Source organism: Drosophila takahashii, chromosome 2R (assembly GCF_030179915.1).
Source record: "Drosophila takahashii strain IR98-3 E-12201 chromosome 2R, DtakHiC1v2, whole genome shotgun sequence".
NCBI classification, from domain to species: Eukaryota; Metazoa; Arthropoda; class Insecta; order Diptera; family Drosophilidae; genus Drosophila; species Drosophila takahashii.
The window spans coordinates 29,336,144-29,355,215 of record NC_091679.1 but is presented as its reverse complement, the minus strand read 5'-3'; the positions used below and the strand labels follow the sequence as shown (position 1 = coordinate 29,355,215).

The 19,072-nt window shown below is 41.4% G+C and overlaps 2 protein-coding genes across 2 annotated transcripts; both read left to right on the top strand.

The window, feature by feature from the left end:
- Window positions 1-63: 63 nt before the first annotated feature.
- On the top strand, window positions 64-2,927 carry LOC108060050 (uncharacterized). Its single transcript, XM_017145610.3, has 3 exons — window positions 64-528; window positions 2,528-2,581; window positions 2,688-2,927. Exons 1-3 carry the CDS (start codon window positions 379-381, stop codon window positions 2,925-2,927), a joined length of 444 nt encoding a protein of 147 aa, XP_017001099.3. The 5' UTR covers window positions 64-378.
- A 7,833-nt stretch (window positions 2,928-10,760) lies between these two features.
- On the top strand, window positions 10,761-15,438 carry fest (wurstfest). Its single transcript, XM_017145607.3, has 7 exons — window positions 10,761-11,314; window positions 12,779-13,165; window positions 13,224-13,402; window positions 13,464-13,640; window positions 14,151-14,297; window positions 14,375-14,638; window positions 15,023-15,438. The coding sequence occupies exons 1-7, from the start codon at window positions 11,030-11,032 to the stop codon at window positions 15,123-15,125; spliced, it is 1,542 nt and encodes a 513-aa protein (XP_017001096.2). The 5' UTR covers window positions 10,761-11,029; the 3' UTR covers window positions 15,126-15,438.
- Window positions 15,439-19,072: the final 3,634 nt, after the last annotated feature.

Sequence of the window (19,072 nt, the reverse complement as noted above, 5' to 3'; positions counted from 1 at the left end):
GCGGTGGCCACTGGTGGGGCCATTGACGTCATTGTTATTACACAAAAGGCTGATTCAAATATAGAATGTGCCTCTCGTATACGCATATAGATAGATATAGCCGGCGATACATGTCGAGGACGTTGTCGTGCCACTTGGCAAATAGACTGAAAGTCTGCTGCCAAAATTCTCACTTTAATTCAATTAATTATTGTGTTTTTATAGCTGCTAATGCTTGTTGTTATTGCATCCCCTGCTCTGGGGGGTGGCTATTAATAAATTCTAAGAAAAGCACAGCGACAACACGATCATGACGATGATCATCAAAATCAAATTTAAATTCGAAAACAACGAAACGAAAACGAAAGGCAACGTCATGACCTCGTTCAATCCTCTATTATGTATCGTATATATATTGCAGCGCTCGATAGCTATGCCTGCAGCTATTTGGATGGGTACAGTGATAGCTCTTGCTTGAACAACGCCAGTGCAGTCCGTGTGATCAACTGCACAAAAAAATACTGTGTGACGATGCGCGTAGAACTATTGGTAAGTGTGCGTAATCTGATGATATCAAATAATATCTATATTTTATAATAAATGCTTAGAGACGTTGCAAGAAATCACAGAGATACAACTATTTTATTTTGGAAGATGAAGAATTGCAATTGGAGAAATTATTAAAAACTTAATCGTTTGGCAGTTAAAAGAATTAGTTGTATAACGACTTAAAAGGATAGGGAGTACAAAAGAGAGTACATATACACCCAAAAAAAACACATCGCAGTCAAATTGATATGCGTATGGTAAATTTCTGCTCTTGCATTACATTAGTTTTGTTACATTTCGAGCATATCGAATTGAGGTGCCCGCATATCAAGTCAAAGTGATACCATATAACATCAAATCGATCATCATTTGATATCAAGTCATTCTTTTTGTGTGTAGGTACAAATACCCACTTTCCTTCCATGTGTGTTTTTTGGAATTTAGTGAAAGCCGGAAAAACTTCCCTTTTGGTCGTAAAACGCCCGTGGAACGTGCCGCAAATGTTCCCGAGCGTCGGCGAACGGGAATTGCGGAGCATTTAACTCTTCACGTATGCCGGCAGCCATCTGCAGACACACTCCCAATTGCGAGCTGCCGCAGCGCAGCTGTTGCGGCAACAAAGTAGCACATGGAATGCTTGATTTTTATGCATCGCCCAACTTTGTTTGGCTAAATGTTGCTACAGCTAAAGTTTCGCCCCTTTTCTGAAATTAGCGACTCTCACGTAAAGGACAAGCAAGCAAGTAAAAAAATGAAGGCAGCCATTAAATCGTGCCAGCTCTCTACTTCGACTAATTGAATCCTGAGCTGCAATTTCAGACGGCCCACGCGGCGTATGAGCAATGTGAGCTTTAACGCCGAAAGTAGTTAAAGTCGCCTTTTCAGTTTGTAGACATTTTCAGTTATTATTTACTATTCTTCCGTTCCGTTTATAACATTTTTTAAGAAATATAACTCAATTTCAACTTAGAAAACCCACAGTTAAATTTTAAATATTTCTTAAGGTCTAAGTATTGTGGGGGAAAAAAATTTCAATTTAATACCCGACTACTAGACATTTAATTTCTTGATTTCAAACAAAAGCGAATAATCCTCAGAGGGTTAAGTCTCCTTTTTGTGTGCAGCAATCAAATGCAGACGCTTGATGAAGCTCCACTCCTTGATTATTTTCACAGTATTGACGCAGCTCGTCGGGCTTTAATTTTTACCAGTAAGCGGCTCAAATCAAAGGAGCCCAGGAACGTTGGCGAAAGCGGGCGTAAAATAAGCACAAGAAGCGAAAACAGAGTGCATAAAAAATCCATTACCATAATTTAATGGAAAGCCAGAAGGGCGTATAAAGAGCACATACAGTATATATGTAGCAGACACCCATCGACTCCGCAATCCCATGGAAGGCTTAGGCCAGCTTACACCCCCACAAAGCCAACTTTGTCGCCTACTTTTAAGCCCCATTCCGCTCACGGATTTTACATAACCAGATGAGGTTTCAAAATTTGCAAGTGCCTCATTAGACGGCGGGCCGAACAGGCTGATTGAATTTGGGGGGATCAAAGACGCCCAAAAGACGTCGGCCAGCTCAGGGCGTGCTTTGAAACTTATGCTAGTCGCAATGCGAACCATTCGCCGGCGAACTGCAATGCAATTAAAACTTTGCCATCCCATCCGTATCCATTCGCTCCGTGTGTCCCTAGTGTGAACTTTGTTTACGCATTAGCTTTGGGGCCATAGATTGCTTCGGTGCCGCTGCCGCACATCCCATTCTACATTCTGCACTCTGAATTCTGCATTGCCCCCCTTTTTGGGGGACCTGGGACCTGGGGCATTAATTACTTTGCCCGCTGAAACGAGGGCAAATGCAAATTCGATTCGCAGATACGAAATGCAAATAAGCTCTTGTGGCCAAGTGCGATGATTGGTGGCGGGTCGGGGCGAGTATCATTAATCAGTCACCCAGTTATTTGTAATGCGAGTTCACTATTTCCATTCCCATTTGCAGCGCAACTCGAGCAAGGTGATGTCCTTTCTGCGCGATTGCCAGGACGAGCCGGTGGTAAGTTCTATTTGCATATAAAATAAGCAGGTTTAGGATTTTTTGTGATAAATATTTATAAATGTATTCTATAGAGATAATCAGGTTTGAATTTCTTTCCCTGCAGATGCTGTATGGAAACAGGCCAGATGAAACCACTCGCACTTATTACACCTCCTGCCAAAAAAACCAATGCAATGGACACAATGGACGGGTGAAGAACTCAACCAATGGAATTCACAATGCCATAGTTCCAGGGAAAAACGCTGGCCAGGGGTTGTCTTTCACTTCACTGCCTTTCCTCGTATTCCTTATGCCTGCACTTTGGCAATTAGTGTTGGAAATCGAAACACTCATGAGAACATGAATACTTGGAATACCCTGACTTATCGAGCTTTTTAAAACCTAATGAGTAACATCTTCAAATCGAGTAGGAAGAAATACAATAAAGATAGAGTAACATAAAAAAAGTAACTATAAATTTAATACTTTTTAAAGCATTACCCTTCTGGAACTTCTTTTTATAAGAAAAAAAAATATTTAAAATTCAAGTATCTTTAAATAAGGCACGAAAATATCAACATGAGTGTGTAAATATTAAGATACACTTGACAGGGGTATGCTTTTTATTTAGTTTTCAAATCTAACCGCTTTATTTAAAGTCCTTTTGTGATAAAGCCAAGGGTTACAGCCAGATAAAGTAAAAGCTCTACCGATATCCAATTACATGGCTATTACTCCTGGGCACACGAACTAATTGATGCGGTTTGAGGCTAGTTGCAGGCGTTGACAAACTTTTGCGTGACTCTGATCTGGGATGCAGGATGGAGCAGGCTCGCCATTAAACCACAAGCGTAATTGCAGCGACCGCCAGGCTTTTAGGCCAACATCATTGGATCAAAGGTCGCCGTCACTTCCGGCATGTCCACGCGCTCAAGAGCGACTATGAATTCCAGCTAATGGCACTCTATGGGGACGCTAATTACGTGTGTCTAATGGATTCGCTGACATCTTTACGCAACGAAACACAAAGACTCAAGTGCAAATTGGTCTGAGCAAGTGTAATTCGGCCGAAGGTTGGGCCAAAAATGCAGGCCAGTTAGAGATGTCTTGTTTGGCCTCCCGATCCGGTTATAAATCGGGTAAGCAATCAGCTCAGCTGTTTGCTTTGCCTCATTTGAGTTGTGCCAAATAAATCTGAGCACTTTTGGGGTCCTTGACTTTTTGTGTACAGTGTACAGAGTACACATTTGAATTTTTGTTTGCCCAGCTCCACGCATTAAAGTTGCCATGTGTAACGCCCGCCAGTTTCCAGTTTCGATTGACACGCTTTCGGCGCTGAAGTTGGCGCTTTTGGCCAATACCAACACGCCGGCAAAAACCAAACAACTGACAGGCAAACAAACGGCCGCGACAACAACAAGGACAACAGCCAAGTCTGCCGCCCCCACTGACATGACAAGTGCCCCCCGTTCCGCCTCCTCTGCTTTTCCTGTTAAACTTCATTCCGGTCAAATATACAAAAATCGAAACTCAATCGCCAAATGGCACACGTCCTTTGGAATATTGGATGCAGCACGGCTTTCATACACGTTTTCCACAAACTCTAGAAAATAATTATATTTCAATATTTAACAAGCTGTTGGTGACACGATTTCGCACCAAAGCTTTAATCTTGGTACACATATAATGTCAACTTATTTTAAATATGAATTATGAGACAAATTCACCTTAAATTTTATATTTTGTAGTACCTATATTAGACAATTTTCTCAGCAAAGTATTACTATGACCGCAAAGACACACCTGCATAATCTATGTATAATAAGTGCGACTTTCAAAAAAAGTTTAAAAATACTATCTACAGCATTAAAAATAAATAAACTTAAGATTAATAATCCACAGACAAAATATGATAAGATATGATCACAAATAAAATATACCAGCTGGTTACTATTTTAAGATTGTACGCTATATAATATATCGATATAAAAAAGAAATAAACCATGGATAAAAAGTAATAGACTTAAATATACCATTCTGTTTGACATTATTGGCGGCAAGTAGAGCGACAAAAGCAAAACATAAAATGTTTATTAAATAAACATAAATGATAAACCAACTTTTTTCATTAAAATATGACAAATTCTTGGGCCGCCAAAAATTTGGTGCACTCCCTAATTAAAACGTTTTCGGCCCGTGAAGTTGTACAAACAATTGTTTGCAATTTTTAAATTAAGACAGCAGCAGGAATGCAAACATCAAGGCGGCCGAGCGCCCAAAGAAAATGAGGGTACTTAAGAAATGCCACAGGAAGTAATTTTTACTCGACAAATATTGACTTGATCCCAATAACAAGACAGCGCCGCGGAAAAAGTTGAAAGCATTCCTCCTCCAGTGTTTGAGTTTGAGGTGCTCGCGTCCCGGTGAAATGTGGGTGTCGAGAATGGTCGTTGGAAGATGTTCACTTGACAGTGGCCACCGCAACGGACCATAAACAATGGGGACTCTCGAAAATGGGCAGCGGTTCCCGTTCACTTTTTCCTCGTTCCTATTTGCAGTTATCCAGCCCCCAGAGAGAGCTGGGGAATTTTACTTTTTCATTCTTTACACAGAGAAAAAAATTAACTAAAATGGGAAAACATTTGAAAAAACTTCTTTGATATATTATATAAACAAATAAGATTACAAAATAAAATACGAAATAATAGAAAAAGATGGAATGAATTTATTGTATTTAGTTCAAACATTCATAGGATAAACGAAATCATAAGATGAAGGAATACGTCACTCCAGAGTGACATTAAGATTTTTTGGTGACTCCAATACTTTTTGAACAAGACTTAGTAAGAAGAAAGAAGAGTATATAAACAATGAATAAAATTTTTATTTCTCTACGTGTAAATTGTAAAAAAGGTGTGCTTGCTGCAGAAATTGTAAATTCACTTGCACGAAATGGGGACGCCGCAAAATGTTGACAGTTCTCGGGGGGATGAAGATGGGAATGACGATGGGGATGGGACCACATTTCTGAGTCAGCGGGTTGTCTGCGCTTGATGTTCTTCTGTGGGTCGGTTCGCTGGGGGGCTGGGGAATTGCAAATAGTTCAGTCCGATTGTGATTCCTTGGTCTGGTTATGGCCAATTGCCATTCAACAATGGCTCTGGCTCCCCGTCTCCCGCCCGATCATGATGATGATTCCATCGGTACACCCAGAGAAATGTGGGACTATTTTTTAGGTAACGTATGACCTAAAAAATTTAAATAGACTAAAATTTCAGATTTAGGTAATGGGTTACCTAAAAATATTAGCATGTGGACTATGTTCCTACTTTTTAGGTAAAGCTAAAGAGATTTTTATAGGCCATCGTAACCTTCAAATTGGTCCATAAGACCTAAAATTTAGGAATAATTTAAAGTCGATTATCACTCACAACTTAATACAAATATTGGTCCCTAATATTAATAAACAAATTATTCGGTTTTTTAAGTTTAATGTTAAAAAATTTTTTAGACTTTTCTTAAAGCTAGTGATGGAAAAGTTTCAATATATAAAATCAATACCTAAGTGGACTATTTTGCTACTTTTAAGGTAATAGTGCCCTATTCTAAAAATAGAATTCGCCTGAGCCCCTTGAAGCAGGCTTTGGTTTTGCCGCAGGGCCTTTAAGTAGTTCCGTAGACCAGAGGCTAGCCTATTGGACTCTCGCGCAGAAGACCCGGGATCGATTCCCACCGAGGACAAAATAAAGTGATTGTTTTTTCAGAAAGATAAAATATTTGCTTTTCCGAATAATACAATATAAGCAATTAAAATAATCAAATATGTTACTATCAATAGTAAAAATCCTAGCTTTTTTTTAAATACCTAATATTTAGGTAATTCTGACCTAAAAATCTAGTCCACTAGCCATTTTTTTAGGTAACCATTACCAGAAATAAATTCAAGACTGCGTACAAAATATAGTCCACATGGACAACATTTTAGGTAATGCTTGGCCTTGGCGCGTTTTTCTGGCCATATTTCCTAAAATTTTAGGTAATTAGGCCCCTTTTTAGTCCATTTTGTTTTCTGGGTATACGTTGAACTTTTCCGTCTGGACAGCGAGTCTGGCCGACTCTTTTCCCTCTCCGGGAATTGGAAATGAAATAATGGCACAAAGCGAGCGAAATGCGTGCCGGAAACTATGCAACCCTTGTCTGCAATTGCCAATGCATTTGTAATTGTCTCTGGGTACCTTGTTTCCAACGCGGGGGATATTGTCCTATAAAACCGAAAGTTTTATCCACCCAAAAAAAAGGAAGAAAGCGAAAACAATTCATGATAAGTAATCACCGACACTTATCCGCATCTATAGATATACGTCTCATCAAATAAAAGCGGGCATGTGTTATAAAATTCATTTTGACAAAATTCCCCGCAATAATAATACAGATAAAAAAAATTAATATTCGCCAAAAACAACAGCAAAAACGGTAAACAGGCGAAGGCGGAACAGGCAAAAGTGAAAGTCACTTGATTTATGCCTTCTCGGGAATCTTGGAGAGAGGTGGGCCCCGAATGAACCTGAGAAAGTGGAACACTTTCGGGAAAGTGGGCGTGGTAGCTGCCAAGAGGCACGTCTGCATCTTCTTGGCTTTTTCCCCCATTTTTTGTTGTATACAATTTGTACAGTTGCTTTCTTTGTGGGTTACCAATGAATAAAATATGAGGAATGTTCTAGGGCTTGCGCAAGGTTTTTGCGCTTTTTTCTTGAAAAATAAAAGTTTGAGTCGAGTAATTAAAACTAATTAAATAAAGGACATAATTTTGAAAACAAAATGAAAATGTTCCTTTTCAGAAAAATTAAATATAAAACTTTTCAAAAATTAAAAAATTGTGAAGACTTCCAAGATTGTAAATGTTTGTCTTAAATTCAGAGTTTAATAACAAATATTTTAATAGGTTCCACTAAAAATACTATCCAAAAATTCTGCAGGGAATCGATAGCTCTCACTCCACTTCTGCCAATTAAAAAGTGTTGTAAAAATCACGTGCTTTGCTTATCGCTTAGAACTTGATGACAAAATATTTTTTTAAAAAGTAGAACAACAACGGTGCCATTTAACCGCCCACTCGACCAAAATTTTGATGTGTGAAGGATGCTCTAAAAAAATTGATTGCTTTGCTTGGGCCAACTTATCTTTCGCGACCGTTGGCGAGCTCTGTGTAAATTTTGTAAAAATAATTGCTTCGCTCACCGATCTTTACCGAAATGATTATTGATGAACACTTTGGCCTATTTTATCAAAATCAAAGCAGACGCGACAACGTCACTTTTGCCCGCCAATGAAGCGTGAAATGCGGACCGACACCGCGGGCAAAGCGCCAGCACACATTAAATCTTGCGAAAGTGTAACCCGCCCAGCCAAAATAGCGGAAAAAAAATTGAAACGCCTAGCACACCTTTCGATGGACTATATAGTATAGTCTATAGACCATATGAGATGTTGGGGAGGTGGATAGATTTTTTGGCAAGTGCCTAAGAGCCGATGACGTCAAACGGCGGCAGTCGGCAGACTTTTAGCCCCAGACCAATTTGACCAACCTTTCAATCTGTTTTCATATAATTTTTCAGGCACGCGTAGGTGTTTTTGGTTTTTTGGTCTCCAGGAAATCCCCGTGAATCACCCGGGGGACGGGATTTTCTCTCTTGAGCCCTGCCAAGGGGATTGTGTAAACAGCAGAGTCGCCAAGGAATTCGACGGCGAAATGCCGGGAATGCCAAAATATTGATGGAAGCCAAGCCGAAAGGCTTTTAGCGTCGCGTGCCAATCGGCCAAGATCCGTTAATGTGGCTACATCGGACTCGGAATATCTGGATATATACTATATGCATAATGTAGTGACTGAACGAGTGGGGGAGTGTAATTTCATAGCTGACAGCGGGTGGCATTATCATCTAAAGGCGACAACAAAGATCTCCCGCTGAATGACCAGACACATTTATTTGTTTACACAGCTCGGTTGCCGTTGCCTCATCTTGACAATCAATTAATTTCCATCCCGACCACCCCCTGCCCCCCGGGAAACGTCCTGCTGCTGAATCGACAAAGGCAAGTGGCGTCGCGGGCGCTAATTGTTTTTAATGAAAATTGCTAAGGATTTAATAAGGAAGGAGGCGTTGAACAAATGGATTTTAAAAGCCATCTCAATTATGCCATAAGTTTCTCATCAATCTGAGTGGTCACTACAATAGCCAACAACAGTGACGTCAGGGATTGCAACACAGGCCGAGTCCTATGCATTTTCTCTATGAGTATCTCTTGTTTATATATGGATTTTATCATCTTTGTCTGCGCCAAAGTTCACTGACTGGGCAGAGTCTCAGACGAAAATAGTTTTCCACATTTTAATGAGCTCCGGCAAATAATAGAAAACTGCATTTCATTTCGCAAATGATTTTTCCCCCGTTTCCATGTCTACAGTGCATTTGCACAGTTTTGAGCTAATTAAAATTTGGCAAATATGTTTCCAAGCCAACAAAGCGACCGCAATTATAACTAAAAGCCAACCGCAGCTAACTATTCTACCAACTGAAATTTCCCTGTCTGTCGGCAAATTTGCATTTTTGCCAAAATTTCCACAATGCGAACACAATAAATACTGAAAAAGGAGGTTAACCAATTTGTTCGCTTGCGGCTGGCGAAAGTGACAACGAAAAAAACAAAACAAAAAAAGACATGGGTGCTTTTTACAAATGAGTTTCCGTATTTCATTGAATGCATATGAATATGCATATATGCAATTGCATTCCTGCTATAAATACGTTAAGCATTTTCACTTTCAGTCGCTGCTCAGTGCTCAAAACTGAGTCAATGCGATGCGTGGGTGAAAATGCAGCTGCAGTGGCTGAATTTTAATGACCCCACGGTGCCAAAAATAAAATTCAAACTTGTCGGACGGTTAAATAAACGCGTCAATTGAAATAGAAATGATGGCGAATGTGACAATATATTTAGATCTGCGTGGGCCGATGGCCAAATGCAAGGAGTCAATGCACTCATTAAGCGAACTAATCGCCGCAAAAACTAAAACGAGGGCCAAAATCAATCATGGGAGCGGAAAGAGTTGACAGTTGGACCAAAACACACAATCAATTCGGAAGTTCATGGTCCTTTCACACTGAAGGTGAGCTGGTGAACCCACCGAAAAACACAACGAGCTAAAGCCAAACTAAAACGACCTTGGGGGTTTGCCAAAATTGTGGCTAATATGTCAACATTCGGGCGTAGATAGAGTGCGAAAACCGATGGAATAACTGAATCGAAAAGAAAACTGTGATAAAATAAAAAAACAAACGCATTTGAAATGCAATTCGGAAATTTTAGAACTCCTTAAGACCAAGAGCTTAAAAAAATATCGGCAGTTTTCTATTTCTCGATATTTATTTGGTTCGGTTTCCATTCAAAACATCGATATTATCAAATTAATATTGTCAAAAAATCTAAAATATCGAAAATTGTCATGCTTATTGAGACTTTATACTAAATTTTCTTTTAAAAGTTACTTTTATATTTAAATTGAACTGATATCTTTTCTTCAAAATTGTTGCGCACCTGGGGGAAAGATAGATGCCCACGTTCGAACATAACTTTTACCTGACTCTTGACATTTCGTAACGGCTCCTCAAAAGTTTCCCACTCTTATTTTTCATCGCCTTTCCGGCATTGAACCAGTTCAATAAGGAAGAGTGCAATTTCTTTCTTTTAGTTTCCTCCGCAGTAAATGCAATTTCCCAATAGGTCTTAAAGCCTAAGCCAGCTAAAGAGAAATTGTGTATAAAAAGGAGCTGCAATATCCTGAAACGCTTCAGTTGGTTGAAGACTATTTCCAAATTCAATTAAGTTGGCGCCGGCCTGACATTTATGCTAGCAAACTTCGTTTTCCGAGCACTAAAAGCCCTTCGCCGGATGCAGTTCAAAACTCATTCAACACTGTCGTCCGTCACTAAGTGCGTTATTCAATTTTTTGCCGTCTAAAAGTATGCACCAATAATCGGATATACGATGAACTTTCACGGTAGCTCTGAATTTTAGGGTTTTCACATACCGAAGGGAAAGTACTCGATGCCAACGCACTTTCACCTATCGAAAAACCAGGTAGGCGACCGGCTGTCAGTTTCGGTGGCACATCCTTCAATCGGCAGATGAGGCGAGTCATTCTTTCGAAAATTGTCGCAGCGAGCAGAGGTCTTGAAAAGTAATAAAAAATAAAAATTAAATTCCTCTCATTGAGTCGTTGTGTTCCGTGTCGAGCAAAGTACTTGATTTTCGCCAGCCAGCACGCGCGTGTGCCGTTCTCGTTTAGATCTCCAGATACCAAAGTCCAGGCCCAGATCCACAAAAGCACACAGTGTAACCACCTCCACTGCCCACCATCCCTTGAACATCCCCGTAAGTCCCGGCCACATCCGAAAGCTGAAGAAGATGGTTACCGACGCGAAGGACTCCGTCTCGCCCAAGAGCAGCAGCACCAAGGAGGTGCAGTGCCAGCACTCCGGCTGCGATGAGCCCCAGCCCCAGGAGCCGGCTCCCTTGACCCCCAGCCCCCTGACCACCCCCAAGAGCGGCCGTGTGGGCATCTTCAACGCCGAGGACTTCCTCTCGCGCGCCCAGATGAACGACAAGATCAACAACATCCTTCGCTCGCCCACCAAGGCTCCCAATGGGGTACGCCAGCGCTCCGTTTTCACCAACAACAATCCGTCGCCGGTGAGTAGGGTTGCCTCGCAAAAGTAATTATCACTCCAGGATTGCCACCCTCTTATTGGGGTGATATTTTTTTATTTTTTTTTTTGGCATATGGGCACTTCCAAAATGTCGCTCGGGACATTTGCACACCTTTAAAGTTGAAAAAAAATTGTAAAACAATGGATTTTAATTTTAATTATGGGCTTTTCTTTTCACTCTTCCCAAGCTCTATTTTTGGTAAAAATCTTGATTTTGTACCACTTTTAGTTTTTAAGATATCGGTAAAAAACTGCCGTATTCGCTCGGGACAAAAATAGAAGTGGATTTCGGGGAAGTTCATACAACACCAGAAATTAGCGAATTCTGATGGAATATTTCAATGCGATTTTTTTTAGAATGTTGTTCAAACATGTCGCTGTGAAATGCTTTTGGTTTTACTCAAAAATTCTTGCCGTTTTTTTTTTTTTTGCCGTTTCAACCACATTCGCTCGGGACATGTCGCTCGGGACATTTTTTCCGACTGTTTTGTAAAGCGGATTTCTTTACCTCTATCTCTCAATTGCTGGATGTTTTGCTTTTAACTTAATAGTTTAGTATGTGAATGAAGCATTCAGTACAGAAAAATGTCACATATTAGCATTCCTATAGGATAAATTAACAAAAGAAGACAGGTCCAAAAAATAACAAAAAAATAGCCAAAAACTGATTTTTGCGTATATTGGTGGGGTTTGTCATAAAAATAATCAAACTATACTCCAAATTTGTAGTAAAGCTCAGTATCCAACTAATTAGAAACTAATATCGGGGCAAAATCATGTGAAAATATGTTTTATTCAAGTATCAAGGTTTTTGGCTTGGTGGACTTTTTTTTGGAAGTGCCCATATGTCACTTTTAGACAAAAATAAAATTTTACGCTCGGTAGTATTTTATAAGCAAAAATATCGCCACTTTATGTTCATCATTTGCTGTCTTTATTAAAGAACAATGTTTTGGTATTAAAAAAGTAAGCCCAATTTAAGAATCTGAAACCGACCACACAGTGACTTTTGGAGTTTATTCCAAAAATATTATATCGTGGGTAAATGCAGTTGCCACTTAATATACAAGTATTTTTACCCAGAATAACTTGCCATTTTGAAGCATAACATTTTCGGAGATCCATACGAACATTTCTCAATAATAAAACTCGTTTAAGTATGCAATGAAAATTATCTGTTGTTCAATTAAAAATGCTAACGATTTTGCATGCCATAAAGAAAAGTTAATTCTACCAAAATATATTTTAAAATACTTAAATTTTATAAATCATATTGATTTAAAATGATTATATGGATCTAGCAATAGGAAAAGCTAATGTGGAGGTCATTATGGGGTAACAGGTAGTCAATGAAGCGTTACTTTTTACTTTGTTAACCTTGATACTATTTATACTTATTTGAGAGTTATAACAAGTAATTAAATCCCCTTGCTATACGGTATATCAGCAAGCCACCATGCGCCTTGTGCCGTCGATGAACAGCCCGCTGGGCCCTCGTTTGAGCAGCTTGTCGCTGAGCGCTGGGGGCATGAAGCGCAGCCTGGAGCGCGGCAGCAGCAGCAGCAGCCTGGGAAACAGCGCCAGCGTGGGCACCAACACGGCCGTCCTGGCCAAGGAGTGCTCCAGCCAGACGAACAGCAGTGGCCGCCCCTTCATGCACCTGGGCGTTCATGCCGCCCCCCACTCGGCCTTCGGCGCCATTCCGCAGGTGAATGCTGGCTTCGAGGCCGTGGGATTGGAGCTGGATGCCGGGAACATCACGCGCAGCGGCAAGAGCCTCACAGGACGCTTCAACTCGGGCTACGGCTATGAGCCTGAGGGATCCTATTGCCTGGTGGGTTTTTTAACTTATTTCTTTTTATATAATGGAGAGGTAAACTCTGAATTCCCAGCCCCAGGCCCACCACACCCAGCAGTTTCCCTCGCCGATGCCGCCACCACCTTATGCCCTGGGTCGCGTCAGCTCGCGTACTTTCGATTTTGATAACAACACTCCGCCGCCGTGTCCTGGATCCGGACCCATTGCCATGACCAACGGCACCATCCAGTTGCGCCTGCGCGAAGGCGTTCGGTAAGTTAGGATTTCTTAAGCAGGAGTTTCCCTTAAAAAGAACCTTTTTTTCACTGTCTAGCATTGATATGACCTTGGACAAGGCGGTGCGCGTGCTCAACCAGCGCAGCATGGTGGCCGTCGCCCTGTCGCGGAACTGCAGCAACTCGGCCCTCATCCACCCCAATGGACGCATCCTGCAGAGCGGCTCCAAGGTGGAGATCGTCACCTATGACGGCATGAAGGCCAATAACTTTGTGTAAGTTTTGCTCAGTGAGATGGGGGAACTCTTTGCTAAGAAACTGGTTTTGAACCCCATGAAGATTAGACAATTGTCACTAAATAATCTTAATGCAAACTAACTATTGTTTTGGCATACTACTAAACTGATTTTGGCATGATAAACTGATCGATTGATAACGACCATCTAAAATATTTATTACCATGATTTTCGGACTTTGTTTATATTTTTCCCCGGCACATTTGATTATTTCAAGCAGAAGTTCAGGTTTCCCTTTTTATCGGATTTTATTTATTTTTTTCGAGGCATATTTGATTATTTTAAGCAGAAGTTCAGGTTTCGCTTTCTTCGGATTTTATTTATATTTTTCCCTGGCATATTCGATTATTTTAAGCAGAAGTTCAAGTTTCGCTTTTTTTCGGATTTTTTTTTTTATTTTTTCCCGGCGTTTTTGATTTTTTCAAGCAGAAGTTCAGGTTTCGCTCTGAGTTTAAATAAAATTCGCTACACCCTTTGCCCTTGTTTCAGTCGCTATGCCAAAATGTGGTACAAGGGCGTCAGTTTCACCAGCGAGTCCTGTGCCCTCATCTATCTGGTGGACACAGCTGGCACCCGCACCACCACCGACACCTTCACCGACCTGACCAAGGACTACACTCTGGCGGTGTTCTACGAGTGAGTGGGGCACAAAAAAGATTGCCAAAATCAATTTCGACAGCTTTTCGTTCTAATTAACACCCCAATCCCCGCAGCGACTCGCGGCACGGCCCATCCTTCATGTCGGATGCCCACGACGTAATCGCCAATTCCACCTACAACTGCGCCGAGGACGGTACCGAGGTGTACGACATCAATGGATTCCGCATCACGCAGGCGGCCGACGGCCTGGTGAAGGTCACTCGCCAGCACAACAAGTGCCTGATTCGCACCAGTCCTGGCAACGGATCGGCCACCCTGACCACGCCCGGCATCCACTGCACGGCTTCGCTGGGAAAGACCTCCCACCTGTTCGTCCGGTAAGTGCGCCAGTGCATCCTTTCTTATTTCCAGTAATGATGCACTCGGAAAAAGGGGAGGTTCATCGGTAATGTTCGGTAAAATCAAAGGAGCAGCTACCGTAAAATAACTTCAAGGGAATCATATTTAACGGTAACTGCTTCTTCCTAAAATTACTACTTTTCAGATAATTAATAAATAATATTTTAAATTGATATATTTAGTGGAGCAATTTAATTAGTTTGTAAGATATTGACAATCTTTTTCAATTTTATAGTAATTTAATGGAAAGGAGAATCACATCTCCTTCTTAAACTTCTTATCCTAGCTCGGTTGATAATAAATCAAGTTTATTATTAGCTCCAAGTTTCTAATGACCTTCCCTTTTCCCATTTCTATTTTAGTCGTAACGAGAAGCGCATGCACTTCGACGGATCCTGTTTCATTGTACGCAACGCCGGTCATTCGGCCGGATTCAATGAGAACAACCTGCTGATTGTCTACTAAGTACCGCTCGCAACATGGGATGTGCCCGGCGATGGGTGTGTGCGAACCACCTACCCACCTCACCACCCATCACCACCCCATTAACACACAGACAGCACAGAAAACACACACAGAGACACCGACTCAAGCGTCGACACTGACACCTTCAGCCTCCCCATAAAGAAAATGTCCGGAAAACCGGGGCCTCGGCGTGGAGAGGGATCAGATCGTTTGAGAAAACCGAATCTGGGCTATGATCAACAAAAAAAAAAGAAAGTTAATCGTAAAACCGTATTCAAAAAGACAGCTCGAAAAAGGGCGCGAGCAACGAAAACGGGGCAATCCTCGGGGGCACTTCCTTCGCCGCCTTGGATTGCCCTCCGATTGCTCGACGTAGGCGCAACGCAACCACTAAGGAATTAGTTTTTAGATCCTGTCACAATCTCACTATCCCTCGATATCCCTAGTTTTATACGCATACAGTAGCAGAGGTCTCCAAAATCATCTGCCTACTGCCTGAAACGCTGGCCAAGATAATGGGATTTCGATCAGGGCCAGCGTTTGGTGTTCAAACAAAAAGAATCTATTCGTTACGCGTTCCACTTTACTTTCGGCCTAAACAATCTATAAAAATTGTTTCTTAACGAATTTCCAAACGTTCTATTTTAAATGCAACATTTTCGAGAAAATATCCATGGGATAAGGAAAAAAAATTAAAAGTTGCAAAATTTCCACAAAAAAAATCGAATTTTAAAATCCAAATTAAACTCTGAAAGGAGAGTTAAAAGACCTGCGGACGAGTTCTGTGGCGTTACGTTCGGCCCACGTAACGCCAGTGTCAATTCAGTTAGTTTTAAGTTACCAGTTAAGATTAGTTAACCCAGTTGCTGCAATCCCAGCATGTTCATCCCTACGCACCACCCACCACCCAAGAGCACACATTCAAAGTAAAATGAGTAGTTTTCAGTGAGCGGAAAATCATGTGCTAAAATTTCCAAGTGTAGAAGGTATAGTCGTCTTTCCCACTCGCAAAATCACACGTTTTCGCACACGCACACATTCATTAGAAGGACAAAGGCAAAGTGAGAAATTGTGACTGAAATGGTATACGATTTTTAATTAGCTTACGAAACACTCGTCCAGAAAAGGCAGCCGTCTTTGAAAGGCAAGCCAGCACACGAACATTACACACTATCAAACCAACACAACCCTCTGGAAAAGTGAAAGAGGGTCAAGAAAGTGAAACACCAGGCAATAGAACGTGTATAGCCTTACGACAATCTCCAAGCCCTAAATTTACCCTCATGTAAATCGAAATTTATGTGTACAAAAATCGATTTAAAAAAGTAATAAATGAAAATCTTAAATAAAGTAATTGCATATGCTGTGTTATTATTTTATATATAATTTTTTTAGGTGTGGGAAAATTGTACGGCGGGAAAACATTGTCAACGCCTCTGGGCAACCGTATATTACCCCATGTCTGTCTCGAGTCCTTTGGTATCGTAAATGTACAAGAAAATGGTTTTATGACTACAATTCACTTCACACCTTTCGTGGTGGGGCTATGGCACCTGAAGGACTGAAAATACTTAAGGGTTCAAGAGAGAAACTTAAAGATGAGGCCAAGTTTTCAGTATTATACAAAAAGAACTGATTTCTGATTGCATATCTTAATAAATTTCAAATAGGAATATTAGTTTTAGTTTTTTTTATTTTTAAGAAAGACTACCAGTGTTTAGAAAATATATTTATGGGGTTTACCTGCAAACAAATCCAAAAGCACAACGATATGGGATCGGCAGTCATGCAGACCAAACTCTCGAACAGACTTAGCCTGGAGTTGGCGCTGCAGGAGCGGCTCGGCAGTGGCTGTTGATAGAGATTATTGGATAATGGTTGGAGGAACTATATGCCTCGTCTGTCTTTGTCGCTGTCGTAAGAAGAAAGTGGTTCCATGGTTAGAGGGTACACAGAGAGAAAGGAGGGCGAGCAATGGGGTGAGGCTTAAGCGAGGAGCGGTGAGGATGAGCGAGTGCTGAAGCCACGGCAGGGATACACAAGCAACGGTGGTGAGTGTGTCTCCAGCTGGAGCACTCAAACATATATCGAAATACATCTAAAAATGCCTTTATTCTAGTGCGAGTGCTGCGAATCAAATGAACCCGGAACCCTGAGCCCCAATCCCCGAAACCCGAACCCAAGATAACTTGGGAACTCTGGAAACCGGATGGCGAACAAGGGCGCCTCCCCCCGCCTCACATATGGCATATTCAATGCTCACGCTTGCGTGACTGTTCGGAAAACTCGGAGGAGGGGCTGGATCCACCCGAATCCCCACTGCTGCCATTTGCCTCTCGCACCCGTGCTCGACATCAAACGCTTTTCACACTTAATTGGGCGTAAAATTAAATCAGAATTGATTAAAACACTTGAATGACAGCGGCAGCAGCCAGAGCTATATGATGGCTTCGACTCCCTGGACCCGGCCAAAAAGTCTAAGCATAAACAAACTTTTCGGTTTCCATTTTTCCAGCTGACGCATGGCACGTAGCTTCTTCTGGTCGAGTTTTCCACCCAGCCCACACCATCGACATCCTCTTTAAAAAGGACTAATTGCTGCCTAGAAACCCCCGCTTGCCTTTCAAAAGTTTATCAAATTCAATTTCCTACGAGGAAAACGAGCAGCGAGCTCCAAGGAAGGGGCATCAATTTTTCTGCATTACCGTTTAATGGGCCGTCAATTATGCGAGTCCCGGTCCACCGGTTATACGGTACAAAATTATACATATTCAATAAGCCTTAATTCATGGCCATAAATCGTCGAATGGATTCGGTTCGATTCGATTCGATTCACCTGGCTCCTGCTGTTCAGCTCTGTTCTGTCCTGGTCATGCAGCAAATCAATTCGATTTCCGGCCGAAAGGGAGTGCCATCGGATTGCAACTTCCCCCGATAATTGCATTTTAACCGATTTACCCAGGGAAAGGCCAGTATTGGGCCACAGGATATGTAGGTATATGCAAATTCAGCTTCGTTTAACTTAATGGGAAACGAATGGCTCTAGGGGAAATTAAAAATTATGAATATTTACCCCTGAGGTTGAGTGGCTTAAATTGAACCAGAAAGATTACCGCAAAATACATCAGAATTTAAGCGACTCCATCTGTCATCTGGCGAGGACTTCAAACGAGACGAGACAAAGTGGCTCATCCGAATATGTGCGGTTGTGAAAGCCTTTGGGCTGTCGTCCCACCAAGGTGACGGCAATCAAATCAATCAGACGAGCCACCTGGCTTCAAAGTGAGTCCTCAACGCATGGCTGTGGGATACCCCAACCCAAACCCCCTTACACCGAAAAACCAACCCCTTCCCCGCATCGAATCTGCAGGCGGCAAGGATGATTGCGGATGACAAGTTGCATGTATTTATAGTCCTTCAATGCCAAGCTGTCAGGGTTGATTGCTGGTTGCGATACCATGCCCCGATTCCTAAATTATTTACATATCAAAACTTACTCGAAGATTATGGCACTCTAGCAATTTGTGCGACATTCGACATAATTAAACTAATTGCAAAGCAAAGTTGTAGTAAACTAATTTAAATTGCACCTTTAACTTTTCTGCAGGCCTTTCCACTCACATTAAGTTTACCCTTGGTGCCACTCAATATTCATTATGTTTAAAGGGCTACGTCCCGTTTTCAACTCAACGAATACAAATTAAAATTGTGTAAATGTTAGCCAACTCTCCGGCAATAACAATTGAAATGTAACAACAGACGAGCGTCAACATTATTATAATGGCTTTTAATTAAGCCGCCGAGTAAATCCTCTCAACACTCTAATTTGAATTGGCAGGCTAAAAAAACAACAACAAAAGGGCCAAAGCCCAGGGCCAAATATTTTTGCCCTAATCCTCTCGGTCGGGTTGAATTGAGAGCTTTATAAATTGGCAAAGGGATGCCTT